A 23,158-nucleotide genomic window follows, 5' to 3' on the forward strand; every position below is an offset into this window, starting at 1 on the left:
AATCATATATTCTATACTTGTTTCTCAAAACCCCACATTAAGTTCTTAGTGACTATAGAATGTGACCTAGAAACCCACTAATTTTAGTTCTCTGTGTGTTAAAATCTACTGCTTACTTATGAGAACACCCAAATACTAGTTTCTTACACTTAAAAAATGAGCATTCTTAAAGTTACTGCACACTTTTAACTTCAGAAAGCACAAATGTATATACGGTCTGATCTTTTAGCCCATGAAATTAGCAACAATCAAAATTCAACAACTCTGAGTAATACAAAAGTGAAACCACATTTTAAAACTTTCTCACCACCCAAATATGAAATGTGGAATCAGAGTTAAACTCATTCCTCAATCTTAAATTGCAGTTTTCACTTAAAATTGAGCTAAGCTCTCCATATCGCCCATCTCTATCTCCTGAGTGCATCTGCACCATGCCCTGCTCATGCATTAAAGACCCACTGAAATCATAGGAGGCATTCTTACTATACAGGAAAGCTTAGCTCAAAATGTGTCCAATCTTGAAGCACTTCAACCAATAAAACCTATGTAAATATTCCAAAATCTAAAATATTTCTCTTATCAACTTAAAAGAACTTTACAACCTGTTCCAGCCATATTGAAAATGCATGGCTAGTTTGTTTTGATCAGATGAATATGAAGTTTAGGACTAGAGAGTTTTACTAGACAATGAACATTGGAAATAACCTTGAAATACAGAAATTTTGGGGTCGAAGGGTTGTTCTACAGTTAAAAGCACTTGTTGCACAAATCGCAAAACAAATGACTCCCATGAAGAAGTATGGAGAAGGTCCTGATCCTGGAAAGGATTGATCTAGCATTGGAGAGAAATATAAAGACAGAGAAAAAAAAGGAGGGAGGTCATTGGAGAATGGATGGAGAGAAGAGGGTTTATAGAACATATGGGGAGGGGGGATCCGGGAAAGGGGAAATCATCTGGAATGTAACAAAGAATATAGAAAATAAAAATATTAAAAAAAAAAAAAAGCACTTGTTGCTCTTGTAGGACTCAGGTTTGGTTCCCAGTCCTACAGAGAAGGCCCAGGTTTGGTTACCAGAACCAACATAGTGGCTCACAACCATCCAGGGTATCAACTGCTGTTTTTAGAAAATAGGCACATATGTGTTACACATACTTACATGGATTAATATGCACACACGCAGACAAAAGCACATGTAAAAATAAATCTAATCCCCACATGTCTTCACGTAGAACCTGCAAAGTAAACCTAAGAACTTGAAGTTCTTCACACACACAAATGCACACTAATAGTGTGTGCAATGCTTTGCATCTAAAATACAACACAGAGACAAGATGTTTTCCAGGAGCTATTTTTAATGTCTATGCTAAATAAATATAATTTAAACACATGATAACACTATCAGATATTTATCTAAGTAGAATGTACACAGGTACATTAACAATTCAAATTCTAAAATCAATCATCTTCATAGGAAAAAACATTTCGATTAAAATTTTCCAGTTTAATTATACCTCCCTAAAAATTTCATTATCATACTGGACAAAATATGATTCAAATCTCCTTTAAAAATCAAGTATGGCTTAAGAGTAATCAGTTTCCTCAACATCATACTGTATGAAGCACCTTGGTCTCATTCTGCTTTATTCACTGTCTAATTCAAAATTCAAGAGACAGCACAGGCAATGCTGACAAATCCCTCTGTCCCCAACAAGAGTAAGTGTTCACACACCACTGAGGCCAATTAACTTCTTGGTTTTGGGTCAAGACAACAAACATGAATGATTCAAAACATAAGATTTACAGTACTTCACCATTCCCTTTATGTAATAGAAGTTTCTAGTGGGCAATGTTCCCGATGTGAAGGAATAACAGGGGGTACAAGCACAACTTCCCCTGTTCTTCTGATCAAGCATGCAGAATAAAACTCATGTCCCTTTTTATATAAATAAATCTAGCCAACAATATCTTCTAAAGTTATTATAACCCCTGCTTCAGGAAATCGAAGTTTAAATGTTTGAGTAATAAAGAAAAACAAAGTAGCCTTATGTGCCAGTATGAAGTCCGAATTGCTCAAGCAGTGTGACCTCTTCAGAAAGAACCTGCTTGACATGCATCTTGAGCTACACACTATCACACAAGCATCTTGAAACTGCCCACTGTATCTACACACCAGCACTCGGGCATTCTGCAACCTCACCCTGCAATTGCTAATTTTATTTACACTGAGGCCAAGCACTGCATTTGACAGTTACAAGTCTACAGGCTTACTCGTTGGTAGCAGCTGAGTCTTTCCAATAGGATTTTTAGGAGAACCTTTGTACCAGACCCTTTCTTTTTCTGATGGTTTCCTAAGAACTCTGTTTTTTATCCCCGGAGAAAAGGCCACATTGTTATTTACAACAGATTTTAATCTATCTTGATTAGTGAGATCATCCAAGGGAAACTTAACTTGGCCATTAGGTTTATTCTCCTGTTTACAAAGCCTAGTAGTTCCAAGGGAAGCATTCAAAGGATCCAGATGTCTCTTCATTTTTGTGAAAGATTTAGAAGTTAACTCAACACTTGATTTATTACAAGATGTAGACTTCTGTGCTTCAAGACCTGACTTAGTGTATGGAACAGTGGGACCTTTTGATGTGCTTTGTACACAAGAGGGAAGAGCACTGTCACAGCTCACTGATTTAACAAGAGGAGAAGCTGTGTCACGAAGGATTGCCAACTTCTGCCTCACAGGCTGCCTGTCATACTCCAACAAAGAATTAATTCTTCTGACAGATTGACGGACAGGAGTACGCTGAAATTTTAGAGGTGACTTCACTTTTCCTCTGTTTGGTTCATTTAGAGACAGTTTATTAAACCACTGTATGTGATCAGAAACCTTGCCATGCTCTGTCACTTGTTGACCCCCAGGAACTGCACTGTCACATTTTTCCACCAGTGACTGTCGCCTAGCAAGTCTCTGGGGCTGAGGTTCCAAAAGGACTGCCACACTGCATGTGCTCTGCTCCAAAGACCGAGCCTCCTCTTCCTCAGGAGCTTCACGTGCCCCAGAGTTCCCCTCCACCACATTCTCATCCACCTGTGACGGAGTATTTAGTTGGTTCCTTGGGGACTGTGGTTCCTCAGTTGGTTCCTCACCAGGGATTGCTTGCTGGACGAGGTCAGCTTTGGGTATTTCTGAGTGTATGTCTTCACGTTCTACCTTCATCTGAGTTAAGTAACATTCCTCATTGGCTTCTCTGGCAAATTCTGGCCTTTGATGCGGCGAGAAATCCCTTTCTGAAGGATAGTTCTCATCCTCCTCAGTATAGCCCCCATCATGTCCCTTTGACTCACTCACGGTCACATCTCTGGATTCAACTTCTTCCCCCATATTTGTTACTGATGACTGCTCATGATTTATCACCATTTGAAGATCACTCCCAGATTCAGAAAATGCTTTCTGAATCTTTTGCAAGGTCTCAGAGGCCAGACCTTCATCCCCACTAAAGGAACTCCCCAGCACACTGCTGTCAGGTTGGCTATGGAAGGTGGAAGGCCTGAGCTCACAGGACACAACTGGTGATTTTTCAACAGTAATGTCAGTCTCCAAAGAAAAGCTCTTCACCTCAAGATTTTGCATTATTGGAGAAGTTCCATTTGTACTCATGTCTTGAAAACTTGAATTACTGGGTTCTGTCCAAGACATCCGGTAACCTGTTCCATCTAGTTGATCTGGAGTTAGAAAGTGTTCCTCAGATTTTCTGATCTTTTCTGAGCCTAAAATAAAGCAGTTGATGCTTTTAATACCTTACATCTTACCTAGTTTTGAAATCTATTCCGAACATATAACAAAGCTACTGAGCATTATTTCCAAAACATTGAAGATGCTATCATTTAAGGTAAGAATGCCCAATGTTGGCATTTACAAGCATCCTCCAATTACAGAAAGCTACACAGCCAAGTCAAATATTTTCACCATCAAATGAGAACTTTAAACTTACAGAATACAAAAGATTATATTTTGTCTTAAAGAAACAGATACCAGAATTTGAGGTAAAATTCTAACAGTATTGTGTAAATGTACCTTTCTTTAGCAATCTTTCATCAATATCTGGGCTAAAAAGCAGGCCTGTTTTTACAGACTCAATCCTATTTTCTAGATTTTGCTGATTCGCTAGTCGTCGACCAACATTTTCATATCTATTGATGACAGAACATCCATTCTGTACAGAAAAGAAAATTTAAAAATGGTTTAGTAAAGTAAATCCAGTTAATTAAAACTGTTAAAACCAATTAAGTATTAAAATTAGTAACTAACTTTCAAAGGATTATAAACTGAAAAGTAACTTTGTAACCAGTGCAAACAATCTGGCCTGCTGTGAAATGCATAAATATTAGGCAACATTTTGCAAAGTAAAAAAAAAAAAAAAAGAGCACAACAAACTGATTCAGTATTATAAAAAGCTTAAGTTCTTGTACTGCTCTGTGCCAGGGTCTGTTGACAAACTGTGTGCCTGTTGTGTGTGTTATATGCATGGGGGGAGGGGTAGTAAAACATTTTTCCTCATAGTATTTACATTGTGAGATTTTAAAAAAGTACAATATATATCAATATAATACAAGGTGAAAAGTGATATGGAAAGTGGTGGAACAGTGGAGATCACTGTGGGGAGAGCGGGAGTCTAACTTCACACTCCGGTCATGTGGAGCAGTCACTCCCTGTGAGGCTGGGGTCTCATTCGGGATGAAATGTATTATTGGGGGGTCAGAACAGAAAAGCAGTATGACTTCATTTAGTTTTTTAAGGTCTATTCTGGGAGGCAAGTATTGCAGAAAGGGTAGAAACAGGCACACTTAGATTAACTGCAAGTTATCCAGGAAAAGACAATTTGGAGACAGCTAAGATCAAAAATTAAGCAGGCTTCTCTAAAGGACAATGTGGCACAGGAGACTGTCAGTGAGGAGTCACGGAGGGGCACGGTCTGGCTGCACGGCGGAAATGGGAGATGGCAGTGAAAGGGGGCTTTGTTGTAGGGACAGCTGAGGCAAGGGACATACATACATGTGTGTGTGTGTGTGTGTGTGTGTGTGTGAGCGATTGTGTGCGCACATAATTGGTTTTGCCTGAACATCCAAGGAGGAGATAAACAGAAATCAAGATTCAGTATCATAACACATGCTCAGCACAATAAAAGACAAAATACTCCCAAAAATCAAATAAAGTCAAACACCCAACCCAGCAAGCAAAGACAGACACTTGCTTGTTTAGGAGGACACTGCAGGCCAGAGAACTTAAATGTGGTATTTTAGACAAACAGTGTTGGATAATCCACTACAAAGGAGTTTGAAAAGTATGAGGGGTCCTGAGCCAAATGCTAGGAGGATACAGTGAAGCCTTTTAGCTGACAACTCTTGACTACTTGCTTAAGAGTGCTGGCACACACCTTTAATCCCAGCATGTGGGAGGGGGAGGCAGGAGGATTTCTGAGTTTGAGGACAGTCTGGTTTACACAGTGAGTTCCAGGATAGCCAGGGCTATACAGAGAAAACCTGTCTCAAAGGAAAAAAAAAACTCACTCTCTCTCTCTTTCACACACACACACACACACACACACACACACACACACACACACACACACACACACACACACACTGTTCCTTGCCACAGCTGTTTGAGTGAGAGCAGTTTCAGTAGAGTTCTGAGATTAAAAAGACGTTGATCAAAGAGTATTGGTCTGCTGGGCTGTGGTGGTGCATGCCTTTAATCCCAGCACTTGGGAGGCAGTGCAGATTTTTGAGTTTGAGGCCAGCCTGGCCAGAACAGCCAGGGCTATACAGAGAAACCCTGTCTCGAAACAAGACAAAACAAAAAGAAGAGTATCAGTGCAGGTGCATGGGTCATTATTTTGGAAGGAAGGCAAATGTGAGGAAGGCATAAGTCTTCAGTTTTATGTTACTATGCTTTGTGCTGTGCTAACAAATTAATAAGGCCATAAGCCACCATGATGTTCATAATTGTGAACATAACTAAGACAGGCCTAGAACATTAGACAGGCACACCTCTGGGGGTCTATGTGACAGCATTTCCAGAGATTATTACAGAAGAGCTCTGGCCTAATGAATGAAGTAATCCCATGAGTCCTAAGCTGCTGGCACAGCTTAGGAGGTTGTAAACATGGGAACTGATGAAAGGACAGGTGCTTGGGGCCGGACCCTCCCAGCCCTTCCTGCATTCCTTCTGTTTCTTAGCTGCCAGGCTGTGAAGGGCTCCTACAGCCACACCCCCACCCGGAGGAACTGACCCTTCTGAAAAGGCCAACCAAAGACATTCCTCCTTTGTGCAGCCTGTTGGTTTTTCTGACACAAGAACAAGACACTTACTGAATCTCTGTTCTTCCCCAGACTAAATTTCAGACGGAGAGATCTTCTGGTCTTTTCTTTACGACTGACTTTGGGAGAGAAGCAGCCTGCTTTTCCAGATTCTACCCTAGAGAGTACAATTTAAAATGTCAATTTCTGGTATAAATATCACAAATTCTTACAAATAAAAATTTGATTACGTCCAAAGAAGTCATATTGCTAATAACTAAATAACAATTTAAAAAAATTACTTAAACTTTGGCATTCTCTATATAAATGATCATCTGTACATGACAATTATTTATCATCCTTAGTCACATACAAACCAGGATCTTTAGAATGGATTACTTGTAAGTCCAACAAATTTAAAATTACACCATCAACATAGAACAGGATTTTTATCAAGGACAGTGGATTCAATTTTGTATGTTTTTTCTTCTTTCTGATGGCATACGAAGAGCCTATAATTAGTAAGGACAAACATAAAGACCGAGGGACTTAACGAATCTGATTAAGCTGTAATTCTCCGTGGGACAGTTCACACACCACTAATCAGCCAGTGAAAACATCACACCTTGGGCAGATTACCTGTAAACTTTTTTGCTGGCAATCCTTTTACTTCGCCTTAAGTCTGTACCGACCAGATAGTTTCCACTCATGGCAATTGGTGAGAGAGAACTCTGAGATGACCCATCAGGACTTGTATCTAAATGAACTATAAGAAGGAAAATATCACATATACTTATTTTCTTTGCAAAACATAAAAGTGCAGCAAACAGATTTAAATCCAATTTCTACCATCCAAGTAGCAACAAGTAGTACAACTTCTGGTAAGAGGTTTCAGGTATCATTAATTGACCAGAAAAAGGAAGTATTAATCTCCTATTTAAAAGTTGCCAATTAAGGGTTAGATTAACCCTAATCTTCTAGCAGTTATGATTTAAACACTTAGCAACAAGGGAGGGATAAACCCTGCCAAACTTTGAAGAGCAGGCAATGGAGAAAGAGAACTTGCCTATCACTACTAAATGGCTTTGGACTCTAGGAATGCAGTTCCTTGATGAACATAAATATTACTGCCAAGGACTATTAAATGTGGAAAGGATATCCATTAATGTTATAATAAAACCCACTATGCATAATATATGCTAATTAAAACTTCAAAAAATGATTGACAAATTTGAGTGTGAACTTTCAGGATAAAACTGCTAGCCAAACATCTACCAGACAAGTATAATTCACTAATAATTTCTGTCAAACAAACAAAATCCAATAATCCAAAGCCATGCCTAACCCATTCATCCCTGCCATGTTCCAGGCAAGTAATTCATGTTTAAAACAGTGCTCAATCTCATTATTCAGTGGTATCTAATCTGAGTAGATAGAATCATGTAATTTGTTATAGGAAAAAATAGATAGACAATGGAGGTTACATATAAATTAGACGTGTATATATATCCTAATTATACCCAGTATACTTCCAATGAACAGTCAATTTATTAGTTATTGATTAAAAATATCCACAAAGTGTCCAAAAAGGTATTTGTGGGTTTGTTTAGTCATGAAAATAGTGATCTTAGTGACTTCTTCATGCATGGGCCAAAGAGCATTTTAATGGTCAATAACATATCCAATGTGACCTAGTCACCTTGAAAATACATACGGTCATAAGAAGCACAGTCAGAATAGGCAGTATAATGTAAATTAATCACACACAAAATTACAAGTAGGTAGGTACACGAATTGTAGGTTATTATCTTTATACAGTGAGGGAAAAAAAGAGGATCTTTTAAAACTCAAATATAGAAACCGACCTGTCTTCAGACTTGCAAATATTTTAACTGTTTAGTGAATAAGTAAGCAGGCCAAAAGAAGAATGATGAATTAATAGTAACCAAATTACCACTGAACATTTCATAAAGAAAACTCAAACTAAGCTCGAAATAACACAAGAACGCTTCCCCTTTCCACTTGGGGGAGCAGCAGAAGTCTTCCAACCAGGATAGGCTTTTAAATATCACACAAGTATGAAGTTTAAGAGTTTATTTAAGTCTCCAACCTCTGGTTACTAAAGGCACCACAGCTGTAGTTGTTAGCTTTCTTGTGCTTCTAGTTTAATGAGCCCTGCATAACCTGTGAGGGTTTCCCTTCTGGAAAACCACAATTTGCTATTCTGTTCAATTTAAGCAAAATATGAACTTAAAAAAAAAAGGACTTCTGGGAAGAATTCACAAGTCAGCTAGTGTGCTCAAAACGAAACAATCAATGGGGCTTAAAACTCGAAAAGATTCAGATTTTTATTAACTGTGAGAGGGGACCCCTAGGCTTTGGGGTTCTCTTCACTTTTGGTTGATGAGATTCATAGGTACCATGAACCAATCCATACTCTGTGTGCTAAAAGAATAAACTAATCTAAGATTCTGGCAACAAAAATGTGTGCTCAATACTTAATAAAATTTCAATTTCACTGAAATGAAGAAATTACAAATGTTTGAAACAGTAAGTCAATTACCTTGACCCAAATTAAAGAGCTTGTGTAAAACCTACTTGAGTGAGTCTCATGGATTTGGAGAAACTTCTGACCTTGGCTCAACTGAAGATAACAAGAGTCCTTCTTATTAGGTATTGTATTTACCATAACAATGTGATGTGGGCTCTTGTGGGTGGCATTAAGTAGTTATCTGCTGAGAAAAGGGCCTCATGTTAATGTTTACACTCCATGTTACCTGATACTGGTGTAGAATTGCTGCTAAAGAGATGACTTGGCAACAGTTCAAAGTTCAAGTTGTGCTTGATGGACTTCCTTTTCTTACTCGAGAAGGCATGAGAAGACTCTCCTGGCAGTTTACGCTTAACACTTGGTGTGAGAATCAGTGGTGATACAGAGGCCTGGGCTGAAAACCACAGAGAAATGACTTGCTTCTCCACACACATGGTAGCATACAAAAGCTGTAATCTCTTATAAGCACTATTACTTAGATGTTATCAACAAAAGTAAGAGATGATTTGTATGATCAACTATTACTTAGCTAACTTAACACTGCAATTATTTAAAATAAAAACAACAAAGTTCCAAAAAGGCTAGATTATATTTTTCTTTATTGCCTGAAGTGGGATCTCCCCACTATGTAGCCCAGACAGGACTTGAACATGAGATTCTTCTGCCTCGTTCTCCCAAGCACTAGTGTTAAAGGTACAAGCAACCATACTTGGCAAAGCTCTTAAAAAGCAGCATAAATTAAACAGAGCAATAGACAGATGAAATAATATCAATACAGGGAAGAAAACTACATTCAAAGATAAAACTAACTCTGTTACTTGCTTCTCCTAAGTGAGCACTGGACGATTCATTTCACTGGAAACAAAACATATTGCCTTTGATTGGTCAAGTACATTTATTTACTCACAAGCAAACTGGTACACAGTACTAGAATACAGATGTTTAACTTCCTTATTCTGATATAATGTGAGGTTTAGCCATATTCAAATGCTCTAAATTATAAACAACTGAAAATCATGATTAAAATTATTTTTAAAAAAATGACAACAGATAAAGACATTCTTCCCTACTTACAATTTTGAGTTCATCATACTCAATATAACTAAATATAGTATGCACAGTACAATATTTTTAATGAAATATTACTGGGATTGGATTATTAGGCAATTATCTGATAATTAAGTAATTATAATAACTGTCCTTTACAGAGCACTAAAGACATTTTCATTAAATAAAATAAAATAAATAAATAAATAAATAAATCAAATCAAATACCTACCTGTTCTATCTTGTTGAGGTGTAATAGAGGGTGTTCTGCTAGATTTAAGTTTATTTAGGGCTCCATTCACAAAATCTGAAATGCAAGGCATATGTATACAGTAACATAAGCAATCAAAATGTAATATTACATGCCTTGTACCAATAATAAAGATCACCCATGTCTAAGAAATATATATATTTGTGGCAGGAAGTTTTATAGGTTGAATTGTGTGTTCTTGATAGAAGCAGGGTAGAGATAAGAACAGATTTCAGAGCCTAGCTGACAATGATGGATTTGGTTTTTTCGAGACAGGGTTTCTCTGTATAGCCTTGGCTGTCCTGGAACTCACTCTGTAGACCAGGCTGGCCTCAAACTCAGAAATCCGCCTGCCTCTGCCTCCCAGAGTGCTGGGATTACAGGCATGTGCCACTGCCAACCAGCTAGAACAGTGATTTCTAAGTCACTCAATTTGTGTCTTTTGACACAGTAGCCCTATGAAAATAGGAAAGAATAAAAAGAACCTACAAAAGTAGCAAAGAACATAAGAAAGCAATAACTAAGTCAAAAGATTTCAAAAGAAATGCTCCCAAATGGAAATGGATAAGTGATCTACTCAGTGGATAAAGTACTTCCTGTGCAAGTGTGAAGACCTATGCTCATATCTCAAGAACTCACATTAAAGCTGGGGATGGCAGTATGAATATGGAGTCTCACTGTTCCTTTGGAGAAAGTAGGAGGCAGAGATAGTAGAATCCCTGAAAGCTCATAGGACAGCTAGTCTGGAGTACACTGCAGTAAGCAGAGATCCTATCTCAAAACTCAGAACAGACATCCAAGGTTGGATGGCCCTTTGTAACCATGCATGTGAACATGTTTGAGGCCAAGCAGAACAATTCAGGAGAAGCCAAGAAAAGCCAGATTGAACGAGTGTGTAGAGTTTTGAGTGATTATGACCCAGTAAACCTTCTATTAAAGATCAAACACTTAATATTGTATTATCACTTAAACTAATATGTACATTTTAGATAAAAGCCAATCTCAGCACCACCCTAAAATGAGAGCAACAATTACCTCCAACACTTTGTCTTCTTTTTCTCTTACATTCACCAGGAGTTTCATAGTCTCCTTCAAAGCCTTCCAGGGATGGAGTAGTACAGAGTCCATCAATACCTAACATGGCTGGGATCTTTTCCAGGATAAAATCTGGCACTCGTCCTAACAGTGAACAGATTTATAAAAAATGTTCATAAGGCAATTATTCCTTTCTTCCTTCCTTTCCCATGCCAAAGCACAGGTATTATTAGTACAGCTGTCTTCATAGTTCACATGGAAGCAGCCAGGATCTCCCTCATCTAAACACACTCCACTGCTAGACAATGCAGCTATCTCTTACCAATGTCTGATGCACAGTCAATAAAAGTCTGCACTACTGCTGCCTGCAGACGTAGCTTCTTCTCTGTGTTGGCAGACATCTTCTCATGGCCTTCACTTGTCTGAAGGAGATTTGGTGCAAATATTACTGCAAGATTGCTGCTGTCCATTTTATTCTCATTTGCCCTGATGACAAAAGACTTTTTTAAATGACGGAAAAGACTCCAGGAAGTTAAAATAACATACTGAGTGCATTTACTTTACCTGACACCTAAAAGGAAAACAGCTCTGGTTGATCCACCCACACACCTGGCCTGAGGAAGGAAAGAGTACTAGGAGTACTAGGGTAAGGCTTGAGCGGGAGTCTATCTGATGTGCAGGCCTGAGTGCCAACCTCAGCACTCAGATTCATAAAGACTGTACTAATAAGTACACACTTTTTTTCCTCACCCAAATTAAGTCTGTTTATCTGACTTTTAGAGCCACAAATAGTGAACAAATCACTAGAAGATATCAATTATAAACAAGTAGGTTCACTAACTGGAATAAGAGGAAAATTATGAAACACAAGACATTTTTAAAAGAATACCAACAAGAATCCATCCAATAGACAATGTCATTAAGGCATCAAATAATGAAGATTCTAATGAGGCGGATTATTAAATTATCCAGTATACTGTTTCTTAAATTACACAGGGTATATTTCCTATAGTAAAGACATTAATTTTTTTTCATTCCAAATTAACTATTAAGAACATCTTTAGGCAACAAACTCATTTAAGGCTTTTAATTACCACTTACCTAAGAGAAACATTCTTAAGAAAGTTAAAGAAGTATCTTAATATATCAACTGTAGGATCTGCCATAAGACACGACAGCAACAATGTAGCTTTAGTCCTCTCCTCTGCTCCTAACTGTTGAGCTTTGAAAAGTGCTTCATGCAGATCAGCTGGGAGGACAGGCTCTGGCAATTCCCGGAAGAACTGCTTAAGCAGGCCTGCAACATCACACGGAAGTGCAGAAGACAGGCAGGCCTCACCGTGATCCAGTTTACTCTAAAACAGACAAAGAATCTTGAGCCTTCTAGAAGCTTAAGAATATATTAAATACAGTAATGGTTATGATATCTAGTTAAGAACTCTAGTTTAAAATTCTAGTTCTTTCTAAAAGGCTAAAAATAATAAAGCTGAGTTTTCTTTTCATATAGTAATTTATAAGATTCAAGAGCACAAATCTGAATGCATACTATATTTTTAAAGCATAGATAAATTCACTTAACTATTTTTTAGAAAAATACTTCAACTGTAAAAATCAAATCAGGAAGTGGTACTACTAGAAGAATATAGTTCAAAACTGTGCCTACCTTTAGTGCCTTTAGACGAATTACAGACCCCGACTTCCTAAAAAGTCCTTCTGTATGAATATGCTCTTTTAAAGACGTGCATGCATCAACAAGAAAGCTGAAAGAGAAACCACATTCTTTCAGGGGCTGGATACCCACCTCAATAGTCCCATTCTACTGCTAATACACAAGCAGCTCCCGTGCACAAAGTCCTCTTGATCCTTGTAACAAAATATTATCTAGTTGTTTTCCTCGCTTCCTAACTTTTCCTCTAAGGTCTACAGCTTTACTCATGACAGTGTCAGTGTGTACCACATCCAGCAAGAGTCCAGGGACAGAACTAAGGGTGGTGGGGGAATGAAGAAAAATCAGACACGGAAAAATAGCTGAGGTCAGGTGGACTGGGCTCCTTGATAAAGAAACCACAGCTCACTTAAACTCAATGTGTTTATTACATAAACTTGAACAAAGAGATGGGGTTATTGCATACTGCAGAATAAGCAGGGAAGTTATTTCATACAGGAAAAAAGAAGCTGGGCTTATCATATACAGCAAGATCAAGAAGGCAGTCTTGATCTAATTGCTAATGTCTTTGGAAGAAGTCTTTAAAGAATATCAGTTTCCACTCCAGGTAGGGTAGAGGGTTATGGTAGACATTTTCTGAATACACTGCCAACACTTGCCCTTAGAAGCCCAAAGCCCAAAGAAGGCTTTGCCATTTCCTTCTGAGCCTCATTCTGTGGAGAAGGTTTTCCTATTCCTCCATGGCTATGAAGCTCTGGGGCCGTGGACATGACTGTGCCCATAAGCAGCACACATTCACTAGGACCTCACACAGTTAGGGCTTTCTGTTTGACACAGGTGTCCTATCAAGTCTACATTCTTTCCTGCCTCTTCCTAACTCAAGCCTTGCCTATCACATCCCCTTCTCTACCTAACTCTGACATATTCATCCTCACTGCTAACAACTTTCTCCAAGGATACCAATGCCCTTCAACTCACCAAGTCAGAGTCAACCCACTGTCTCCTCATACTGCTTTACTCACAGACAGGTGATGCATCCGACCACTCCCCTGCTCAAGTGTCCTTTTCACTATTCGTCTGGCTTTCCTGCTATCTCCTTAACTACTGGTTCTCAAGCTCCTTTTAGGTGCCTTTTCTTGATGTCTACATGTGGAATGATTTGAGCTTTGTTCACCATTTTTAAAGACAAAGTTTCATGTAGCCCCGATTGGCCTCACATTTTGCTGTGTAGCCAGTGACTTGGAACTGCAATTCCTTCAGTCTCCAAGCATTGGCATTACAAATATTAGCCACCATGCCTACCTGGCCCAGGGCTTGCTCTAGCCACTGTTTCCACAGTGGTGACCTGGTACAGCATGCATACCTATCATCTTATATTTCCCCCCAAAACAACATCAAGCTTTTTTCATTCTAATATTTTCTTTTGCAAAAACAGAATCCTTCCCTGTCCTTATAATAATTTTTGTGTTAAGGTTCAATTTTACCTACAAACTAATCTCAACCAATGCTAACTTTAAATTCAACAGCTGGCACCAAAAAATTAGAAAGCATGCCAACTACAAGTAATGGCTGAGCTGTACTGAAAGAGATTAGATGTCAGCCCTGGGAACAGGGCAACTAAGGCTGGCTTTGTGTTTATGTCCAGGCAGCCAAGAGATGACAACAGTTTGAGTCATTACTTCCAGATCTAAGAGTTTGTGATTGTTACCCCAGCACATGTATATATGATGCGTATGTGTTGGTGCCACAGCTCCCACACTGGAGGCCAGAGAACAACTCTGTGAAGCTGCCTTCTCTCCTTTCGCCTTTATACATGGGTTTGACACCAGGCTTATGATGCTGCCAGCACCTTTACCCACTAAGTCATCGTTTCGCCCCATGTTTGTTTGTTTTAATAACCGGCAACACTCAGAGATGAAATTAAGTGGTTGTAAGCAAATGTACACATCAACTATTTTCAAACTATTTTTCAAACCAGTTTGAAATATTCTCTCCATTTTGAAGTTGGCTCACCTTGGAATGTGTCCATATTCTGGAACAACTGAATGAGGCAAGGAATTAAAGGGAACTCCAAATATTTTACCCTAAAATGACAAACTCGGTTATTCATAAACTCGGTTAGGCATAAAGGAAAATCTTTAACATTAGGCAAATAAAGATCTTAGGAATGAAAACATCAGAAATAAGCTCCAAGCTATCAATTAACCAATACAAAACGATTAACCGAAGTACATTTATTTGAAAGTAACTCCAAGACATTATGCTAGATGTTTTGAGTAAAAAGACACCAAGATAAAACACTGCCTTCAAGTACTCTAGTGCATTCAGCCAGCCTTTGACCTCATTATGGAAAATTAATACAATTAGTGCTTAAATCAAATGTATCCCAAATATTAACCCTTCCCTATGATACACATTTCTTCAGTGACCTTATTTGTACTTTTCTCTAGTCATCCTACAAATACCAATTTACATAAAAGACCAAGTCAGCTGGAAAATCAAACAGTAACTCCTGAGTTCCTGCCACATCTGAGTACTTAAAATGCATGATGTGGGTATTTTGAGACTTTATGACTTTTACCTTTTTCACACTGTACAGCAAAGTGCTTTGCAGTTATGTCCTGAGGTACACAAGACCAGACTGTAACATTTAAGGTAATTTTCATTTAGCTATCTTAAGACTCCCTTTTTAAGAATATACATTCATAGTTCAACACCAAGGATTCCCAAAGTACACTCGAGGTGTTGGTGCTTTTTGCCTCTGTGTTCCTATTATGTCTTAACAAAAGCTGTGGCTTTGCAACGGATTGAAAAAGTCAAGCCTGTATATGTCTGCATACTCAACATTAAGTCAGTGCACCTAACTCCTATTGGTTTAGTAGAGATGCGCCAGCTCTCCATACTTCTACTCCAGTCATTCTGCTTGAGAGCACTGCTAGGCACTGCTGATTCAACCCAATAATGAAATTTTACTGTCCCGTTTCTAGCACTTGGCTTGTTTTGACAAATATTCCAAGCAAAAAGACTCCCAAGTTGGCCAGGTGGTGGTGGCACACGCCTTTAATCCCAGCACTTGGGAGGCAGAGGCAGGCGGATTTCGAGGCCAGTCTGGTCTACAAAGTGAGTTCCAGGACAGCCAGGGCTACACAGAGAAACCATGTCTCAAAGAAAACCAAAAATAGATAAATAAATAAACAAATAAACAAACAAACCAAAAAAAAAAAAAAAAGAAATTAAGTTCCCACTGGAAAGACTGCCAGTTTGTCTAATTTTTAGCTGTGCAATCTTAATCAAACCATTATAACATTCTCTGTCTCTTATATCTGAGCCTGAATCTTATGCCACTGTGTTAGAGAATATTTGCATGTCACTAGAATGTTACTAGCATTCATAGCTAAATTTATAGCATACAATAATTAGGATATAGATAACTATCATAGTTGAAAAGGAGGCAAGTGAAAGGTACTGTGTCAGGCTTACCGACAGAACTTCACAGGAATTACCACTTTATAGAACAAGAGACAGAAGCTCAGTGAGAATAAACAAACAGTCCACATTCATAGTTAACTGCAAAAGTCAAACTCATGCCTGTCTCTAGAGGCAAGTGTCGGATTTGTTTGTTAAGGAATGAAAGAAAAAGAGCAAATACCTATTTTTTAAGGCCGTGGAAAGCCAGTTTTAACTACAGAAGTAATCACTGTAATGTTTAGCAATAAGCAAGCATATTAGGTAGATGGTAGCACACCTTTGTAATCTCAGTACTGGGGGTGGGGGTGAGGGTGGGTGGGTTGGTTAGAGGATCAGCTTCAGCTAGTAAGTTCAAGGTCAGCCTGGGCTATCTAACACTCCATCTCAAGACAACAAAATTATGGAAATTAATTTTTAGTTTTTTTGTCTTCAGGTACTACAAAGTGCTAATAACAAATTACTCACATACCTTTTTTGTTTTGTTTTGTCTTGTTGGAGACAGGATTTCTCTGTGTAGCCCTGGCCTGGAACTCACTCCCTAGACCTGGATAGCCTGGAATTCAGTGGTCTGCCTTTGCCTCCCTAGTGCTGGGATTTAAGGTGTGTGCTCCCACCCAGCTCCCACTTTAAAATGACTTATATTCAGTTTTCACAATTAAAGTCTTAGAGATAAAATCGAAACCGAAATCTCTTGGCCTCTACCACTAAATCAAAAAACAGCTTACTGACTGAGCCAGTGAGAGAGTTTGAAGAGGAGAGTGTTTGTTGCTAAGCCTGAGATCCTGAGTTTCATCCCCAAGGCCCACAAACAGGAGAGAACTAATTCATGCAAGCTGTCCTTGTGACACCCAGATGCATGTCATGTCATGGGTCCGACAACTGACACACACAAAAGTACCTGGGAAGCACTGGGTGGAGGTGAGGATCCTGAAACTTTAGCAAAAGTAAGAACTCAGTGCTGAATCGTCTTAAAAAACAAAACAAAACAAAACAAAAACTTCAACCAACTCTGGATTCTCAATTTGCTTGTTAAAAACCAGCTTTGTTTCAATTAAGGACTGATGTTGGGTAGGTAATGTTTATACCTCTAAAGAGACCAGAAGTGTGATAAGTCGAACAGCAGCAGGCCTCTTTTCTTAAATTGCTGAATACAGACGGATCATATGAAGTCTACTTCTAAACTTGGCCCTGACTTTCTCAACTAATGATTCGTTTGAAATGCCCTGACTGCCCACTTCAGCCTGACAGAGAATAGTGTGTTCCCCTCCCCCACGTACTGCTTGTTTAAAACACCAAAGATTAACACCAAAGATTATCAGATCAGTAGCACAGTATTTAAGTAGAAAGCCCAGTACCCTATTTCAAGCACTGTAAACAAAAATCCACAATATAGGGAGGCACATTTGACCATCACCACAGAGACTGAATTCTAAGCACGTGTCCTTATCCAGAATAAAATGGGTGTGCCCTTGTTTTAACTTACTCTTATTTCCGTAGCTGCAGTTTCATGTCTCCTGCGATCACACTGACCGCGGCCACCTTTGACCTTAATGCCATAGACAGTCCGAAGCTGCTGCAGCAGGGCCAATCTGATCAGTCTCTGATCCCACATCCCGAACACGTCGCCCACTCTCCGAGGCCGACGACGGGTCCTGATTTTCTTTGCCACCAACCAACTCTTCCAATTTCCAAACACCCTCAGGCTTGAGCTCTGCTCCGCTGCCTTCCGACCACCTCTGACACTCTTCTGGCCCCGGCCACTTCCTCCACTTTCCCTCGACCCACTTACACAGACCTTCTTCTCTCCCGCCACACTTCACTCTTGTTTCACTTCCACCAGCCTTCTTACCGGGTCACTCAGCCCTGTCAGTTACTTCCACAAACTTCCCTTTTCCCTGACTCCTCCGTTTTCCCCAGACTAACGCCTGCGGCTAGTTTCTCACTTCCGGACACTTCCACTTATCCTCTTCTACGCAGGGTGGCCTTCCTCGCTCAGATCTCGAGATGGAACCGCAACCTTAAGTTCCTTCCTCCCGCCGGGCCAGCCGGCTGCTCAGGGATCCCCAGTCCCGGTCCCCGCCCGGGCTGGTCCCCGCCGTCACCCCGTCTCACACGCAGCCTTTCTTCTAGCCCATTAGCCTTGCTTGTGGCCCCGGTCTGCTAAAGTTTGGTGGCTCGGCTTATGCCAGCGCCCCACCTTCTCGGCAAACATCAGACCCGACGCGACCGCACCTGAGCAGTGGCTCAAATGCCAGCGCCAAACATCGCTCTGCATCTGATTGGCCCGCTCCTGTTTTCAAATGAGGACCCTTTTGGGTGGCCAGGAGCTGCCTGTCTGAAAGGTTCCGGCAAAGCAGAAAGCACAACGAGCGTGGTGAGCAGGCTTAAGAAATGTGAAGGGAGTGAATTCCACTTTCTCTTTGCCGATTTCCTTGAAAGAAAAATGTCTAAAGCGTGTTTAAATATATTTGCTTTGCTCTTCAGCGAATATACTTCGGGGATCCGAATAGACAACTCAAACCTCCCTCCCCACCTCCGCCCTTTTCAGTTCTCAGCTGCAGCTAAAGGTCCCATCAGAGAGAAAAACCGATTCTACGGAAGGCGGGAGGAATCAACTTTAGTTATAAATCACAAACGCCGGGGCTTTTTTGTTTGTTTTGTTTTATTTTATTTGTTATTGTTTATTTTTGAGACTCGGACCCAAGGTCTTAACAGGGAATTGGAACCGTGGGCCACTGGTCTTTCTTTGGGAGACTGGTGGTATTATTAAATTTTCTTACATAAGGTAGTTAAGCACATCAAAGATGACTTGTCACAAGAGAGTTCTGGAGGAATACGGAGCCCATGGAAGGCTGCCGCAATAGCTTCCCTCTGTGGGACTTGGTTAAAGGACCAAAAGTCCTGTTAGCCATTGCCATTACTGAAACCTCAGCTGTCTGATTTACTTGCATGACATCACCTTCTCGTCTTGTTTACCAGAGCTGCCTTTCCATTTTCAAACACCAGTAATCCAACTGTGTGTGTGTGTTTGTGTGTGTGTGTGTGTGAGAGAGAGAGAGAGCGCGCGCCCCATGCAAACTCAGAACTGCAACAGAATTTTCTGAGATGAGGACTTGAGACTTGGCATGAGCAACCCTGGGCAGTTTGTTAGACTAGGAGGATAAAAGACATTGAAGATTTAGACAAAGAGCTATAGACAACCAGTGGCTACTGAAAGAGGGAATCGGTGTTCTCCAGAGATGAGTTCTCTGATAGGTTATCCAATCCCAAAGGCCAGCGGGAAACAGGTACGTAAGAGCAACATAGGTCTGTAGTAGGTATGTTCCAGGAGCCAGGACTCCATCACCATCATGGTAGTGAGCATGGCCGTAGGCATGCTGGCACGAAGCTTTAACAGTAGCTCAGAGCTCACATCTTTCTCCACAAATAGGAAGCAGAGAGAGCTAGCATAAACTGGCACAGACCTTTTGAAGCCTCATAGCCTGTTCCCAATGACATACTTCCTCCAGCAAGGACACACATCCTAACACTTACATCCCCAAACAGCTACCAACTGGGGACTAAGTATTTAAACATCCAAGATTATGGAGTTTAAGGGAGTCCTCTCATTCAAACAAGGTGATTGTGTGTGTGTGTGTGTGTGTGTGTGTGTGTGTGGTCTGTGTATGCATTCAGTCATAACTTTAAAAATAACTTATGTTTTGTATATCCTTATTTAGGCCACGTTGTTCTGGTTCTCAGATGACTAAGAATTACCTTTAAGGTGCTTAGATCAGTTTTTGAATATTAAGTAGTGTTTTCTAATTTACATCCGGGTATTTATTGCTGGATAGTTTTTATGCCACCTTAACCCAAGTTAGAAGTATCTGAAGGAAAGAGAAAATGCCACTGTAGGACCTCCTTTTGGGGAGACCCCCCACTCTATTCTCGGGATAGCGTACACCCAAGGAAACATGAGAGACCGATTTGATGCAAACATAAGAGGTAATTTATTATCAGAGCTCTGGGCCGTCAAGTATCTCACATAGGAGACAGAGGAGTCGACCCTGAGGCTCAAAAGTTAGGGGTTTCTATAGGAAAAGTCAGGGGGGTTGTCAGGGGGGTTTGGCACGGTTACACATGATTTGCTGATTCAAACATTGGCGGGGGATTCTGGCGCGCAGGGTGGGTTTTTTTTTTTTTTTTTTTTTTTTGGCATACGTGCAGATCGGGCCGTCAGCAATGTAGGAGGGTGGTTTATTTTTGTTAGCAGGAAGGTCACTTTGACGTTAGTAAACTGCATCCAAGGGACTGGAGTCAGGAGACTCCAGTCCAGATAGTGTATGACCCATAGGAGTTTTCCCAGGCATGCCCCTTATCTTTTATGGCCGGTCTGTTTGTGGAATGGCTCAACCATAACCTTGCTTCAAGCTTGTCCAGCATGCCCGGGTTCTAGTCTGCTTGCTGCCTCAACTATGGATTCTGAAAAGTCCCAACTCCCTTCACCACTAAGTAATCGATGGGGAAGACCCATCCCATTGTGAATGGTGCCATCCATGGGTAGGTGGTTTTGGGTTTTGTAAGAAATCAGTCTGAGTAGCACTCCTCCATGGCCGCTGCATCAGTTCTTGCTTTCAGGTTCCTGTCCTGTTTGAGTTCCTTTCCTGGCTTCCTTCAATGATGGACAGTGATGTGAATATATAACGCTAAATACCTCTTTCTTCACCATGTTGCTTTTGATCACAGTGTTTCATCACACCGATAGTTAACTGTAATTGAAAACACAAGTCGGTACCAAGGAGTAGGGTATTGCTGTGACAGGTGCGGCCAGGACATGCTGTTATAGGAATATGGAAGCTATTAGGACTTTGGACTAAAAAGGTAGTTGAACATTTGAAGTGGATATTCCTGGGTCGTCTTATTGGGAACATGGGAGACAATGGTGCTGAGAGCAGTGCAGATGATGGTGGCTCAGCCCAAGAGGTTTCAGAGGGGCAGAAGTGTTTCAGGATATTTGAACACATTGTGAAACCCAAGATTGTGAACTAGGAAAACCTTGCGGTGTGGCTCAACCCTAGCATATACCTTTAACCCAAGAGCTAAATAAAGTCAACCCAAGGTCAAGAGACAGAGCAAGTCACCAAGCTGACAGGGAGTGAACATAGATAAGTAAACAGTTGAAGGGTACAGCACAGAGAAAGAGAAAAGGCTTTGTCCTTTTGGGACATTGCTGAGTAGGAAAGTCAGCTAGATGCTTTCTCTGCCTCTCTGAGCTAGTAGGTTTTCTGGCTCCTGAGTCTTCATTTAGTAAAATGGAATAATTGAGATTTTGTTTTTAAAACAACAAAAAATTATGATATTTTGTAGAAGAATGTGGCTGCTTTCTGCTCTTATAAAAAGAAAAAGAAAGAAATCTGCCCAAGGATTAAGAGTTTGGGTTAGTGGCATTGAACGAGACTTCAAGAGAGCCTAGTATCGACTGTGTTGTGTGTCTATTAGTGGTCACTCTTATGCAGGTATATAATGAAAAGGAACAAGATGGACAAGGAGAAATGCAAAATGTACAGTGTGAGAAGAAAAGAAAGTGTGAGGGAGCTAAGTCCAGTGCTCAGGGTGATAAAATGTTGAAAGAAAGCCTGGTGGTAAATAGGATAAAGGGAGTAGTGACTTTAGGGCAAGAGCCCACCCAGGTGAGCGTTCAACTTGTGAAAAGGAATTAAACAAAAGCCTAACCAGGGAAAGCACAAGTCAACTCCAGAAAGCTTATGCAAATGTAATTGAAGGAGTGGCCTAAGTTCCAGCCCCAGCCCACTGAGCCCAGAGCTGGTTAACTGCAGGCATTTCTGGCTTTAGAATCAGGGAGATGAGATAGGAGCTATGGAATAACTAAGGAAAGCCACCGAGGCCAGACATATGTGGAGGCTACTTCTCCATGGACGCCTAGAGAGGCCATTGTGTGAGGCTGCCAATGTAAAATCTGAATTATGTTGGAAACTCTGAGATGTTGGAGCTGTCAGTTGTGGGATAGCTATCAAAAAGAGCTTGATGGAACCAGCAAGGGGAGGGAGGAGAGAGCGAGAGAAAGAGAGAGAAAGAGAGAGAGAGAAAGAAGTTCATTTGTTGCAGTCATTCAACAAAACTGAAAGCAGTAGAAAAGCCAAAGAGTGCTTTGACATCAGGCAAAGAGATGTAGCATTTGGAGTTTGTCCGGCTGGGTTTTGGTCTTGCTTTGGTTTAGTTTTTCCGCACTCTGCTCCTCCCTCCTGCCCATCTTTTATGGGATAGTAATGTATATTCTGTGCCATTGAATGTTTGATGTTTGTGATCTGCTTTTAAAATTTTTGATTTTATAGAGTGTTACAGTTAGCCAATTACCTTGAGTCTTAGAAGAGACATTTTGAACTTAGAAGAGACAGTTTGAACATTAAACAGTGTTGAGACTGATAGATGATGGGGACTTTTGAAGTTGACTTGAATACATTTTTGCATTATGATATGGCTACAAGCCTATGGACCAGGGAGTAGGATGTGGTATGAATAAGAATGCCCCCCCATAGATTCATATATTTGAATGCTTGTAACCAGGTAGTTACTCTATTTGAAAGGATTAGAGGGATTAGGAGGTGTGGCCTTGTTGGAAGAAGTGTGTCATTAGGAGTGGATTTTGAGGTTACAAACACCCATGCCAAACCCAGAGCCTCTTTCTTTGTTTATGGATAAGGACAGAGTTCTCAGGTACTGCTCCAGTATGTACCTGCATGCTACCATTCTTCCTGCCATGATGATAATGGACTGAACCAATGAAAATGTAAGCAAGCTCCTATTAATTCTTTCTCTTATAATAGTTGCCTTAGTCATGTTATCGCTTC

At 40.2% G+C, this 23,158-nt stretch overlaps 1 protein-coding gene across 1 annotated transcript; it reads right to left on the bottom strand.

Annotated features, from left to right (window-relative positions):
• Positions 1–1,334: 1,334 nt before the first annotated feature.
• Arhgap11a (Rho GTPase activating protein 11A) lies at positions 1,335–18,582 on the bottom strand. Its single transcript, XM_052183178.1, has 12 exons — positions 17,794–18,582; positions 14,856–14,926; positions 12,840–12,936; positions 12,278–12,531; positions 11,499–11,662; positions 11,177–11,320; positions 10,124–10,198; positions 9,071–9,238; positions 6,933–7,059; positions 6,366–6,471; positions 4,069–4,207; positions 1,335–3,761 (listed from the first exon to the last, which is right to left on the bottom strand). Exons 1-12 carry the CDS (start codon positions 17,920–17,922, stop codon positions 2,251–2,253), a joined length of 2,985 nt encoding a protein of 994 aa, XP_052039138.1. The 5' UTR covers positions 17,923–18,582; the 3' UTR covers positions 1,335–2,250.
• Between the last annotated feature and the right edge of the window lie 4,576 nt (positions 18,583–23,158).

This window comes from Apodemus sylvaticus, chromosome 5 (assembly GCF_947179515.1).
Source record: "Apodemus sylvaticus chromosome 5, mApoSyl1.1, whole genome shotgun sequence".
Taxonomy (NCBI): domain Eukaryota; kingdom Metazoa; phylum Chordata; class Mammalia; order Rodentia; family Muridae; genus Apodemus; species Apodemus sylvaticus.